Below are 13459 nucleotides of genomic sequence, written 5' to 3'. Positions count from 1 at the left end.
TAACAATATCATGTTTAATAAGCATGTAAGATAACATAGTAAAAATAACTGTTATAAGCTTTCAATAGCAGAGCATTCTATAAGCATTAAGACATGTATAGAGATAATAATAAGGAAACATGAAAAGAATGGAAGGTCACATCAATGAAATGCCTTGAGTGCATGCTTTAACATTTAAAAGAAAGGCACTGATATTATCAAATGAAGTAGAGTGTTCCAGAAGCTCTACCACATGGTTCACATTGCCCTTTGATGTGGCTCCTTTTCATAGGACTATGCCATATATTGTAAATGGTGCAGACTCTGCTTTTTAACCTTGCCCAAAAAATCTGCTAACCTTTACATTATTTGCTAGAAATGTTGGGTATTTCTACTGGATTACTGCTTTATTTAGTGTGATGAGCAACAGTAGCTGCTATTCATAAACTTTGCCCCATTCAAAAGGAATGAAGGCTTCATGAGTTAACGAGTCAGCTTGTAGGTGCGACGCGTGTGCACATTGTTTGCACAGTGCTACATTGTTTGACGTAGACCAGAGGAAACGCCATCGTGTCTGCCGTGGGCTTTCCCCAAACACACTTATCGTAGCAGGGAACGCCCAGATAGGAAGTGCCGCCACGATATGCGATGCCTCACCCTGCCTCCCTCTCCCGCCCCCGCAGTTCGGCTTGGCAAACACTTCCTCATCTCGTGCTATGCACTTGATCGTGTTCCCTTCACTTTCACCCCACAGTGTTCTTGCCTGCAGAGCCTTGGAGACAAGCGTAGGTGCATTCTGCTGATTTCAAAGAGTTTGTTCTCTGACCATTCTTCTTTGCTCAGTGACGCTAGTTTACTCAGTGATACATACTCCCTGTTCAAGTACTTGTCCACTCTGTTTTACCTATTACATTGTCATGGTTGAGAATAGGGGGAACTGCGAGGGTTCTCTCTCTTTCTATTTTTTAAAATGTTACAACAGATGCCAATGTATAACGAAGCCAGGGAAAGCATAGAGGAAACTAACATTCCTTTTTAATTGAAATGTCAAAGTATTGCAAAGGGAAATTAAAGTAAGTCCACTTCTGAATCCACTTCATTCGCATTACACATGCAGTGCTCTATCATCGAGCTGCCATCATGGCCATCATGCCACACGCTCTCTAGGTGTTTGCATATACGTCCCTTGGAGTGTTAGCCAGTGCTAGCCGCAGCCAATCGTGGTAGATATGGAAATTCTATTTTCTGTCCTTTTATTGCTAAACTTGTAGCCATTCTAAATTATTTTTATAACTTCCTTTTCTTTTTTGAATGGCTATGGGACAAGTGCTGTCACCTGGAAGTGTGGTTTCACTTATCCCTCAGTGACCTATAATGCACAGCAAAAAGCACTCTGGATATATTTTTCTGTCTCACCAGCTTGTGCTGTGAATGGCTTAATTGTATGTCCTTTGCAAATTGTTTACACCTAACTGGAATTTGGGAAAGTGCTGCACATTTCTAGTACTTCTTGGGACATTCTTCCTGAATGTACGTTGTGTCGCAATTTCTCAATCAAGCAACTCCAAAAGTGTGCACAATATTAAGCTTTTGCTCCTGCACTAAGGTGGTGTGAGATGTCGTATGTGTTCCCCTTTTTCTTGTTTATGTATGTAACATGCTGCATGTTAAGTATGGTGGACGAGCTGTGTTTGTTGAGTGCTTTTCTACCATGACAAATCTGATTATTAAGATTGGCACTTAGGGACATTGCAGTAATGCACAAATTTGGGAATTGTTGGGAACGGGCAAGGTTTCTTTAACTCCCAGCATGAAAAGGCCAGATGCTTTCTCTGTGCAGAGCATGGGTGCGACACTGCTACATTTTCCTTTTTCTAACCTAGTGCAGTTTTTATCGGCAACACTTTATTGTACAGGCATTGCCTCAGGGATAGGTGGGATACACCTTTATTCATTCAAACCTCTGCTCCAATTCTCTGCTGCCTCTTTGTGCAGGTGTGAAACACCCAAACATCATATGTGACGCTTGTGTCAAGCGGGGCATCAGTGGCACCCGGTGGAAATGCACACGTTGCTATGATTTTGACTTGTGCAACCAGTGCTACATGGTGGACAAGCATGACCTCACCCACACGTTTGTACGCTACGACACTGCTGGCTCCACGGGGTGAGTCCGAGTCCCATGCATTTTACAACTACAGAAAGCTGAATGAGTTCCTATTGTTTTGTTCTTGCTGCTCTTGTGTCCGTGTCCGCATTTTCTGTGCCTGTCGTCTGAAGCCGCAGATACCTCTGCATCTACCGGCAAAAACCTTGCTTGTGGTAGGCCAAAGGATGCAGACTTGTTTGAATTTCACAGTGGGAGGAACCTCAGGCTTGTGTGAACAGATGATTTGCCATCATCTTGCTGCTCTGCCAACTTGTAAGGGGTCGGGACCTCGTCAAGCTGTTCTAGCATTCAGTCCCGTACTCCTCCTTTTCAGTGGAAATAAATATGATTTATTTATTTATTTATTTATTTATTTATTTATTTATTTATTTACTTATTTCTACAAAAGGTCTTGTCATTGTTCCCTCAGTTGATAAGCCCACACAACCCTTTGACTGAGGTCATGTGGATGAGGACAAGACAGCATACACAGCACAATCAGGTGGCTTTGTAGGGAATGGGTAAAGCTTTACAGAAAGGTCATGTTGAAGGCTTGTAAAGTATAACTGTCTTTCCCAAAGGTGAAAGTGTACTTGATAACTTGCATGCCTGAAACCAAGGTACAGCAGCCACATTCACAGACGGGAATACCCCATTTTGGTAGCCTGTTGACATTGTGGGATTTAGGCAAAGGAAGGTCTAGTGAGTGTTTGCCAGTGCAATGTACAAATAAGATGACAGTTTAGAAGATAGTTAACTTCAATTGCTTTTAGAAATGAGTTGGGGTATTCATCATCATCAGCCTATTTTATATCCACTGCAGGACGAAGGCAGCTCCCTGCGATCTCCAGTTACCTCTGTCCTGCGCAAACCAATTCCAACTTGCACCTGTAAATCTCCTAATTTCATCACCCCACCTAGTGTTCTCTTGTCATCTACTGCACTTTCCTTCTCTTGGCACCCATCCTGTAACCCTAATGGTCCACCGGTTATCTAACCTACGCATTACATGGCCTGCCCAGCTCCATTTCTTTCTCTTAATGTCAATTAAAATATTGGCTATCCCCATTTTCTCTCTGATCCATACCGCTCTCTTCCTTTCTCTTATTGTTACACCTATCATTCTTTGTTCCATCGCTCTTTCTACAGTCCTTAACTTGTTCTCAAGCTTCTTTGTCAGTCTCCAACCTTCTGCCCCATATGTTATTACCAGTAGAATGCATTGATTGTACACCGTTCTTTTCAGTGATAGTGGTAAGCTTCCAGTCAGGATCCAACAACGTCTGCCAGATGCACTCCAGCCCATTTTTATTCTTCTGTAAATTTCCTTCTCATGATCAGGGAGGGGCCGCTGAGAGTAATTGACCTAGGTAAATGTACTCCTTCACAGACTCTAGAGGCTGACTGGCAATCCTGAACTCTTGTTCCCTTCCTGGGCTATTGATCATTATCTTTGTCCTCTGCATATTAATCTTCAACCCTACTGTTACACTCTCTCTGTTAAGGTCTTAATCATTTGTTGTAACTCATCCCTAGTGTTGCTGAACAGGACAATGTCATCTGCAAACCAAAGGTTGCTGAGATATTTGCCGTAGATTCTCACTCCTAAGCCTTCCCAGTTTAATAGCTTGAATACTTCTTCCAAGCATGCAGTGAATAGCATTGGAGAGATTGTGTCTCCTTGCCTGACCCCTTTCTTTATAGGTATAGTTCTACTTTTCTTGTGGAGAATCAAGGTTGCTGGGTATTAAGTCCTGAGAATCAAGTTCACTATGAATGCTTTCAGTTATCCACACGACATTCTGCCACAAGTCTTAGAGCGAATAACCTGAATATATAATCATAGTATAAACAGGCTACCCCTGGCAAAAAGCCTTATATGACAGATATGATGCATATTAATAATCTTGTATGATCAATGAAGACACCCATGAAACACATGTTGCTGCAATGAAATCATATTAATTACTTTAATAGCCAGGAAATTAATGTAGCTAACTTTTCCTAGGGTCAGGTGTGACAGTACGAACTGTCCCCTCAGGTCTCCCTACTGGACACTAAAAATTTATCACTGTCGTTAGCTTCTGGTCTATGCAACTTTGTCAGACATTGCAGTGACAAATTGGAAGGATGGAGATTACATTGCATGCCACTGTGATATCACTTTCAATGGATAACATGACTCTTGCTAATTTTTAAACTTCTCTTTGGGAAACTTAGAGGTATCTAAGAAAAAAAAATTATTTGTGGACTTGGAGGCATAAGGATAATTAACTGCAGCAGCACCAGACATATTCTGCTGTAAATACAGCTCCCGAAGATATTGTAATCCTCAGGAGAACCCTTTTTCTGCAGAGAAGTTTGTCTTGGTGAGAAAACAATGCAATTAGAAATCAAGTGTTAAAGAATATTTTTCTTTATAGGAATCAAGGACATGAGAAGGGGTTAACACTACACATGTAATTGACCCATTGGAATGGTTTCCTGAAGCCCATATGGAGCACTGGGAAGGAGTTCTTATGTTCCCCCAAACAGAGATCAAGACTTTTCCTATGTGCTCGCTCGCTCGTATTGCTCATGATAAAGGCTCTTAAATTTCAGCGTCTTCCATAAGCACTTTGACATTTAGGTGCACGAGAACCCCCATGACTCTTAAGCTAGTAAAAAAATATTAAAAAACTGGTAGTCAGCTGTGTATAATGAGCCTGGTTCAAAGATCTAATTAGGTTTATTTTGACATTTTATTACCCCTTGGAAACTCTAAATTGCTCACTTAGCAATACTTCAGGGTATTGCGAAGTCACAAAATATCTGTTTAACTGAAACAATATAACTCTTATTTTGAGAATATTGAAAGAATCACACTGATAAGCTTCACATCGATAGCTCATCAAAGCAGTGAGTATAATACTTCCAATGATTGATTCATTGTTATCTTAATATGCTTTTGGTAGTCAGCCCTTTGAAAATCAGCAAATAATTTACTTCAAAGGTTGCACCAGCAAAGTACGATGTTGGACTAGTCGACGCACAGCTGTCAATGTTTGTGGCACAATGCTTGTGGCTGAAATGGACAGAAAGAGTGCCAGTCAGGCAGAAGGAGATGTGGTGCCTTGTTTGGCTCTTCTTTTTTTTTTCTAACCTTTTGCACCATAAACATCTATTGCATCGGTAAGCATGCTGCCATTACTTTTTTTATTTCCTCTTGAAAATGAATAATGTATGTAGTGGACTCTTGGCAAAGTATTAACTTGCTATATTTCAAAGGCAAAAAGTGGTACAAGTGCAAAATTAAATAAAGTGCCCATGAAAGAAGGCTTCTTTTTCCTTTCTCTGTTTTTTTTTTCCTTTGCAGGAGTTGGTGTCTTTTTATAGTGGAGCCATCACTTTGCTTTTTTTTTTCCTCTTAATTTTTCTTGCTATGAGATTTCACATTTTCCTGCACAGCTGCTGTCTCAGCACATGCTGCAGATCAGTGCACTGACGACGAGGAAGTTCGTTTGTTTTGGTTGCTGTGGGAATGAAAGGCAAGAGAGCACTTGGTTTATTGCACAACTGCTTGCAACGCATATCGGTGGGAGTAAAGAGGAAGGGAAGCACTCCCTCTCACACATCTCCTCATTCCACCACTCACACGCAGGTTCCTGATCCAGCTATCAGTGCCTGTTCTTTGCATACTTCACACTCTGTGTTCTGTCACTTGCTATCGTTGCTGGTCGTCCGCTTCAAGAGGGAACTGTGTACGAGCTTGAGTAACTTGAATGAAGTACACGGTCTTTCTTGGTTTCCTAACGCTAGGTAAACGACAGTTGGGTCTTCATTTATTTAATTTTTTTCATTTCTTGCTGTATTTGTGGAGTTAAAGTCTGTGATAAATTTTAAGTGGAAGCACAATCGAGGGCATCGGAGTGACGAGTGATCAGCAAATTTGCAGGCATAATGCGGATCGCGTTTGGAGGCTGGTGACAAGGGCAATTGGAGATATCTGTGAGAGGCGTTTGTCTCCCAGTGGACTTAAAAGTAGGCTGATAACGGCAGTAAAATATTGTGCAGTAAGATGTTCTGAAGTTACTGGTTTTGCTTTATTCCCTAGTTTAACAAGCTGTTGGGTTTGCTTCTACAGTAATGCAGACTAATTAAGGTTAGTAATGTCAGTGCTTTGTGAATTATATTGTGGCTAGTAATGAAAATTGTTGCTATTAGTGACACTTTATTACGTATAGCTTATCGGTTCAGTCGTGCTTTATTTTATTTGCCAGTTGAAATCTATTTCTAACTTCTTTCAAGCTTAGGCAAAAAAAGAGAAATGTTTGTGTTCAGTGCTTGACCCAGTGTTTAGATTTTTGCTATCTCATGGGGACACAAGCAAAAGTACTTAGTCCTAGCATGGTGCCTGTGCGTAAAATGCAATCCACATTTTTATATTCGGTTCAGAGAACTTGTGTAAATTGTTGATGAACTTATTGGTGCTTCTGTTCAGGCTGAGGGAGTTGTTTGCTTATGTATATTGAAACTAACAGACCATTTGAAAAGCCAATCTGTACTTCACATGATATGATAATGCAGAAATTTTCCTTGCTTGAATGGCAAAACACATTGGAGGGCCAAGAAAATGGCCAACAGTGTTTGAGACTGCCTATCTCCTCTGCCTATATATATACATATTTAAATTTTTGTTGTATATCTCACAGCTACCTTTATAGTCTTGTATATTATAGTTCTTTTCTTTTCCTTTGTAAATGCCGCTTTTTGCCTATTTTTAGTGGTTAGTGCACTTTTGTTTGTTGGTTGGTTGTCTGCTAACTGCAACCAGGAAGCGAGAAACGTATGACCATCTCTGCTGCACTATGGTCTCTGCAATTTACCTTTGCTTGTGCATCTCATTATTTGCATTGCCCTTGCAGCAGTTGGGCTTAGACTGCAGCGGAAGAAGCTTTTTCCTGGCTGTGTGAGATCATGTGTTAAATCTTCTGGTCCTGTCTCTTTTTGCAGGGTAGAGATGCCCAAGAGGCAAGGTGCTGTCAAGATTCAAGCACGTGGAATATTCACTGGTGCCAAGGTTGTTCGGGGCCCTGACTGGGACTGGGGCAATCAAGACGGTGAGTGCTGCTAAACCACTGAATTTGCAATTTTGCCTTTGCCACTGGTTTGCCCACATAGTTGACTAATGTATTGTCGGTGCAGATTATAAATGTGTCTCATGCAAAAGTGGTGGCATTTCGCTGCTATGTAAGAAAGTAGCAACTTCGCTGCAACTTTTGCAGCTTTGATTCAATTAAATTTTCTTTATGATGCAACTTTCCCATTACCCTAGAATGCTTTTATGGAAAATGGTGCATTATGTTCTCAATTTAGTGAAGTAATATTCTGTGGTAGGTCTTTATTAATTAAATGTTTACACATTTTTTGCACACTTTGGTACCTGTTTGAGAAGGGTCTACATGAGGGATGAGCTTATAAATAGTTTGCTGTGCCATTTGGCAGCATGGACAGGACACACCCTGTTTGTGCTGATGGGGATATGAAGATAAATAAGTAGAAATAGCGATGGGCTATTAAGCTCTGATGATGACAGCCAAATCCACAACTATCCAATTAACCTACCAATTGGCTGTTCAATTAACTTTAATCGTTTAAGGTCAATGAAAAAGGCAAGAAAGCTACCAAAAAAAAAGAAGGAATTTTTTTAGGTATGAACGATTCTGTTGATCATGTAAAGCAAGACAAAGCAGGAAATTTGTCAGAAAGGCAAAACTTATCAGAAGAAAAAAGTTTTTTACAGTGTAACAGAGGTGTGCTTCACGGCACACAAATGGTTTCACTACACATTTTAACTTTCCTTATCTACGCATTTAAGCACAATGTATTGTATCACAAAGTTTTTCTCACTTGAAGCTAAACTCCGAATCATCATACTTTCTCTTCTTTTTAACGTCATTCGAAGCATTCAGCCATCACACGAAGGATGCCATTTTGAAATAGATGGCTGGCAACACAACAACAAAGCTCTTCAACAAGTTCCTTGTGCCATCTAAGTGTCGTTTACAAGAAGCATAGAGTGATGGACAAGCTGAAATTGTCCAGAGGGTTGCAGGAAAAATAAAACAGTGTCGGCCGAGTTGGGCTTGTTGTTCGTATTTTTTGCAAGTATGTGCTGAGGCTACAAGAAAATAATATTAATGCTACATGGGACGTGTTCTTGCACTGAACTTTAACCATGCTGACATTGCATGGTAAACATTTTTAAAAAGCCAGGCTGTCCGGTTTTCATACCTGCTTTAGCTAGATGGAACATTGCATTTTTTGCTTTAGTCAGAAAGAAGCAGTGAGTGCTCCTTGTAATAGCTTTAGCTTATTCTAAGGTTAAGCTAAGGTTATTAACCTGAGGGTTAGGCCAACACCTCTTGCCACAGGTTTGTTTGCTTCTGTTATGAAAGGTTAGTTAAGGCAGGCAGCAGGCAATCTAGCGTATAGTTTTGCTGCCACCGTAGCATGTTTACACTAAATGCATATGTTCATCTGCAGCTTTGGCAAATTGCCTTCAGAGGTGCTTATATGTTGGTGCCTGTGTTTCCATGTCACATGAAGTCATACACATTTGAAAAAAACTACTTCATACAGCACTCACCCTGAGCTGTTATTATTACTTTGAATGTAAATAGGAGCTGCCAACTTTGTTTTGTGATGACAAGCAGAAGAACCTGAAATTGCACGAAACTTCGGTTGACTTACCTAACCTGTCAGCTTACCCATGTGGCAAGGGGTGTTGATCACCAAACAGCCGTTTGCAGGGGAAGTGATTTGCCTTTGTTCTGAGCGTTGGGGTGGTTGCACGGTGCAGGAGGTGAGGGCAAGGCGGGCACGGTGACAGACGTGCGCGGCTGGGAGACCGAGTCTGGACGCAGTGTGGCGAGCGTGCGCTGGTCCTCGGGTTCGACCAACGTCTACCGGCTAGGACACCTGGGCAAAGTGGACCTGAGGTGCATCCAGGACGTGCCGGGACCTACTTATTACCGAGATCACCTTCCTGTACTGGGTGCGTGACAGAGGCTGCAGGCATAGTTCTCTCACTCTCTCTGCTCTACACGGGTGCACAGTTTGAAGTATCAAAGTGGCCTGCTGGTGCTGCTAGTGAGGCACAATTGAATGGAAGGCACGGTTGGTAGCTTCATGTAAATAGCTTCATGAAACACTGCGGTGACAATGAAGAATGTTGAAAACTTCTTTTAATAGCACGACAGCTGCAGTGCAGTAGCTCTAACAGCTGCACGTGGGACCTCTAAAATCACGAGCACAGAATAATTTCTTGGGCAGGGTGTGTGAGAAGTTGGGTAAAATGACAGGAGAGGGCAGCATTTGGGTGTCATGCCAACCATGGCCATGCTATGTGTGGGCCTTTGTGCACAATGGTCCAGAGCTCTGGTGCATACTGCTCCTTGAAATGCCATAACATGCAGACTCGAAAACCATACAAGAATTATGTAGCAAAGTTTCAGTTGCATATTGTTTTGTATGCAGTGAAAAATTGGAATAGAATATGGCAACTTACCGCTTCATTGCAAAAAATGATTCACCATGCTGCAGCCCATACTGGTGAAATTTTTCTACAGTACATGAAGCTTCCAATTGCTTTCACTAAAAGCACTATTGTTTCTCTGGCATTATTGCACAATTCAGGCATATTTTTTTCCCACCAGAATGTCAGCACTTAAAGAGTGCCTTTAGGGGAAATTTAGTGACTGAAATGGAAGTGTTTTAGCCAAATGCAGTGTACATTAGTGAGGTTTTTTACCTACAGCTGTGTTTGCTTAAGTTTGTGTGTCATAGTAGGGTCATTCCCCGTGAAACATCACTGATTCTTTCTATCAAAAAAAAAAAAAGAGAGAAAGGAGCTAGTTCATGATTCTGTGATGAGGTTTCACCAAAGTATTTTTCTTGAAAAATATTTCCTGCTGACATAAGCAAACCTTCAATTTTTTGCAAAGAAGCAAAAGTTGGTTGGAGGTAAACTTTTTAATCAAATGTGAACTAGGTACAATGACAAATCTTGTTTTATATTCTACAGGTGAGGTCCTTTTAGCTGATGTCATAGGTGAACACATTTGTGAATTTTTTGCGCTTAATTGGTTCAGCAAAAAAAGCACAGACCCCTAGGAAGCAGCAATCATGACTATGAGGTGATGAACCAATTACTACAGTTGACGACAAGCTACTTCCACACAATCTGACTGCCATGGATCACAAGCCCCCAGAAGAAGAGCTTCAGGGAGACAGTGTATTTAGTGTCGTCAAGCTTGCTGTATGTCCCCATCAAGGTAGATGGCATTGAAGTGAAGGTTCTCGTTGGTAGTGGGGCTTCGTTATCAATTATCAACAAGAGTCGAGTGGATGCCGGTCTTCTGCATGCTGTTAGAACATTGTGTGTCCAAGCCTACGATGGGTCAATGACCACGCATAGTCAATGAGTAACCCTGGATATTGAACTCCAAGGCAATTCTGTTATGAATGACATATTGGCAATTCCCAGTGTCAACTATGATTTTCTTTTCTCCTGCCCAGACATTAAAAAACTTAAGGTAAACCCCTGTTGGGACAACGAAGTAATGGCCGAAGGCACCATAAGGACAGAAGATCCTGGTGAAGAACCTAGTGGTATCAAGACTGATTTTTCACCAGGAAGATGTCAAGACAAGGTACTCTGAGCTTACATGCATGGGGAGCTATCCTCCAGCGATGAAATCATGTGTCGTTCCTTTTGAGCTCGCAGATAAAATGGTGTTTCTCAGAGCCCTCTATAACATGTCCAGAGTTAAAAAGGTGTGGCTGAAGAAGGAGTTGCAAGAAATGTTGGACGCAGGTATCATCCGGCCTTCTGTATCCCCATATGCTTCTCCTATAACTATTGCACCAAAATAATACGGGACATTTCGCCTCTGCACAGACTGCCGGGCTCTCAATCATCAAACTAAATTGATACCTTATCCAATGCCGAGAATCGACGACATCATTGAAGAAACTGGTGGTTGCCATTGTTTTTCACGACTAGATCTCTGCAAGAGCTTTTGGCAGATTCCACTAAGTGAAGAAATGAAAAAGTACACCGTGTTCTTAACCCCATTTGACTTGTTTGAGTACAACCACCTACCATTCACCTACTCACCTACGGGGCAGAAACCTGGAGGCTTACAAAAAGGGTTCTACTCAAATTGAGGACGACGCAACGAGCTATGGAAAGAAGATTGATAGGTGTAACGTTAAGGGATAAAAAAAGAGCAGATTGGGTGAGGGAACAAACGCGAGTTAATGACATCTTAGTTGAAATCAGGAAAAAGAAATGGGGGTGGGGGGCATGGGCAGGACATGTAATGAGGAGGGAAGATAACCGATGGTCATTAAGGGTTACGGACTGGATTCCAAGGGAAGGGAAGCGCAGCAGGGGGCGGCAGAAAGTTAGGCGGGCGGATGAGATTAAGAAGTTTGCAGGGACGACATGGCCACAATTAGTACATGACCGGGGTTGTTGGAGAAGCATGGGAGAGGCCTTTGCCCTGCAGTGGGCGTAACCAGGCTGCTGCTGATGATGATGACCTACCATTTGGTTGGAAAATCTCCCCTGCATAGCTTCACAAGATTATGACCGACATTTTGAAATTTTACCCGGGCACATTTTGCAATGTGTACATCTACGACATCATCATCTACTCAAAGACAAAGGAAGAACACCGTAGTCATCTTTCACAAGTTCTTCATGCTCTCAGTCTTGCCCAACTCAAAGTTAACTTCAAGAAGAGTGCGTTCTCTCAAGATACAGTAGTATATTTTGGCAGCGTTTTTGATGGACCCACTAAAAGCACTTAGCAAGAATCGGCAGAGGGAATCTCCATGCTGGTAAAGTCTTATGATGTGCGCTCCCTGTGCATTTTTCTTGGCATAGCAGGACACTTCAGGACATTTATCAAAGACTATGCACTGAGAACAAGGTGCCTCAAACGTGTAACTGAGAGAGACAAGCCTTTTGAATGGCACGAGGAGTGCGAAGCTGTCTATTTTGAGCTTGTAAAACTAATATTGTCAGGCCCCACCTTACGAATACCTAATTTTTCTCTGCCTTTCATGCTGAAAACGGACGCATAACACTATGCTACAGGTGCAGTTCTATGCCAGAATCCCTTAAAACAAGCTGATCAAAGCGAACACCACGTTGTAGGGTATTATAGCTGTACCCTAAAAACCACTGAAATCAATTACTCTACCACAAAAAAGGAAGCTCTGGCAGTCTTAAAAGCTGTGCAATACGTTCATACTTACCTGGAAGGTGCCAAATTCACACTTTTCACTGACCATCAAGCACTGACTCAAATTCTGAGCATGGCCTAGCATAGTATGTCGGCAATTATAGTCGTATACAACTTTAGAAAAAAGGGGAGGCCCCACCCAGATGACCGAAGCGCAACAGCCGATTGCGTCCACAACTAAAATAGTCCTGCTCGAAAAATCATGCTCCTGAAACACGTAATTCTTGGTATAAATAAAGACTTTTGTATTTTGATGACTGGTTTAGTAGAGCTCTCATGTGCTACAGCACATGCCGGATAGCGACCGAAAAATAACCCCGTGCCTTCTACAACGCTACCCGTCGTCTGCTCTTTAGCTTCATTGCTAGTGACAAAAGTAGAAAGAGCAGCGCTGCGTAGCTTTTGCGCTTGTTTACATGTGCACGGCGTATCTACTAGTACTCGTTTTCCAAGCTTAAAATGAATCAGTTGCTATTGAAAAAGTACTTATATAAAACAATGCATTTATCGCAACCATTACAAACCTGGGGTGAGAATACGGTCGAGGCAGGAAGGTACAAAAATGCTTCATTAATCGTTTTAAATAAATACTCTAGGTTTTAAATAGTATAAAATTTATATTTTTTTGGTTTTGTGCTTTCACAATTTCACAGCACGCATTCTACAGCTTGTGTGTGCAGTGAGCACTGGTAGACAGCAATCAATCGACGGTGCTACGCAACGCTCGAACACCGTCGCTAGACGCTCGGCTATCTCAGTGCTGACAATGATCGTTCACGCTAAGTTGACAGCGACAAATCTTTGCATTGAAGGCATCTTCTGCAAATATTTTCTGTTGAGACACTCGTAGGTTTGTTTCATGCACGTACACTTTTCTGATTTCTCCTGAGAATGGTTTTGCTCCATCACTTCATACCGTCCGATGAAAAACGCAGCGACACAGTACATGAACACACCCGCCGCTAACAGTAGGCACCAGTCTTTGGAAAACTTTTCTCATTGTAGCGTCGCTCGGGTGCGAAATTAAACAACATAG

At 41.8% G+C, this 13459-nt stretch overlaps 1 protein-coding gene across 8 annotated transcripts in view; it reads left to right on the top strand.

The window, feature by feature from the left end:
* Positions 1-13459, top strand: part of mib2 (E3 ubiquitin-protein ligase mind bomb 2) — a 92443-nt gene that overhangs the window by 22113 nt on the left and 56871 nt on the right. For 6 of the 8 annotated variants that reach the window (XM_075685681.1, XM_075685682.1, XM_075685679.1 and 3 more), the window contains 3 exons: positions 1975-2146; positions 7121-7227; positions 8970-9164. In XM_075685681.1, coding sequence (XP_075541796.1) covers positions 1975-2146; positions 7121-7227; positions 8970-9164 — 474 coding nt within the window. Of the gene's footprint in view, positions 1-607; positions 765-1974; positions 2147-5761; positions 5927-7120; positions 7228-8969; positions 9165-13459 lie in introns of those variants that run through there. The other 2 variants (XM_075685684.1, XM_075685685.1) reach the window with 2 other exon arrangements.

This window comes from Dermacentor variabilis, chromosome 3 (assembly GCF_050947875.1).
Source record: "Dermacentor variabilis isolate Ectoservices chromosome 3, ASM5094787v1, whole genome shotgun sequence".
NCBI lineage: Eukaryota > Metazoa > Arthropoda > Arachnida > Ixodida > Ixodidae > Dermacentor > Dermacentor variabilis.
Note: the sequence above shows the minus strand (reverse complement) of the source record. Positions and strands in the feature narration are given on the sequence as shown.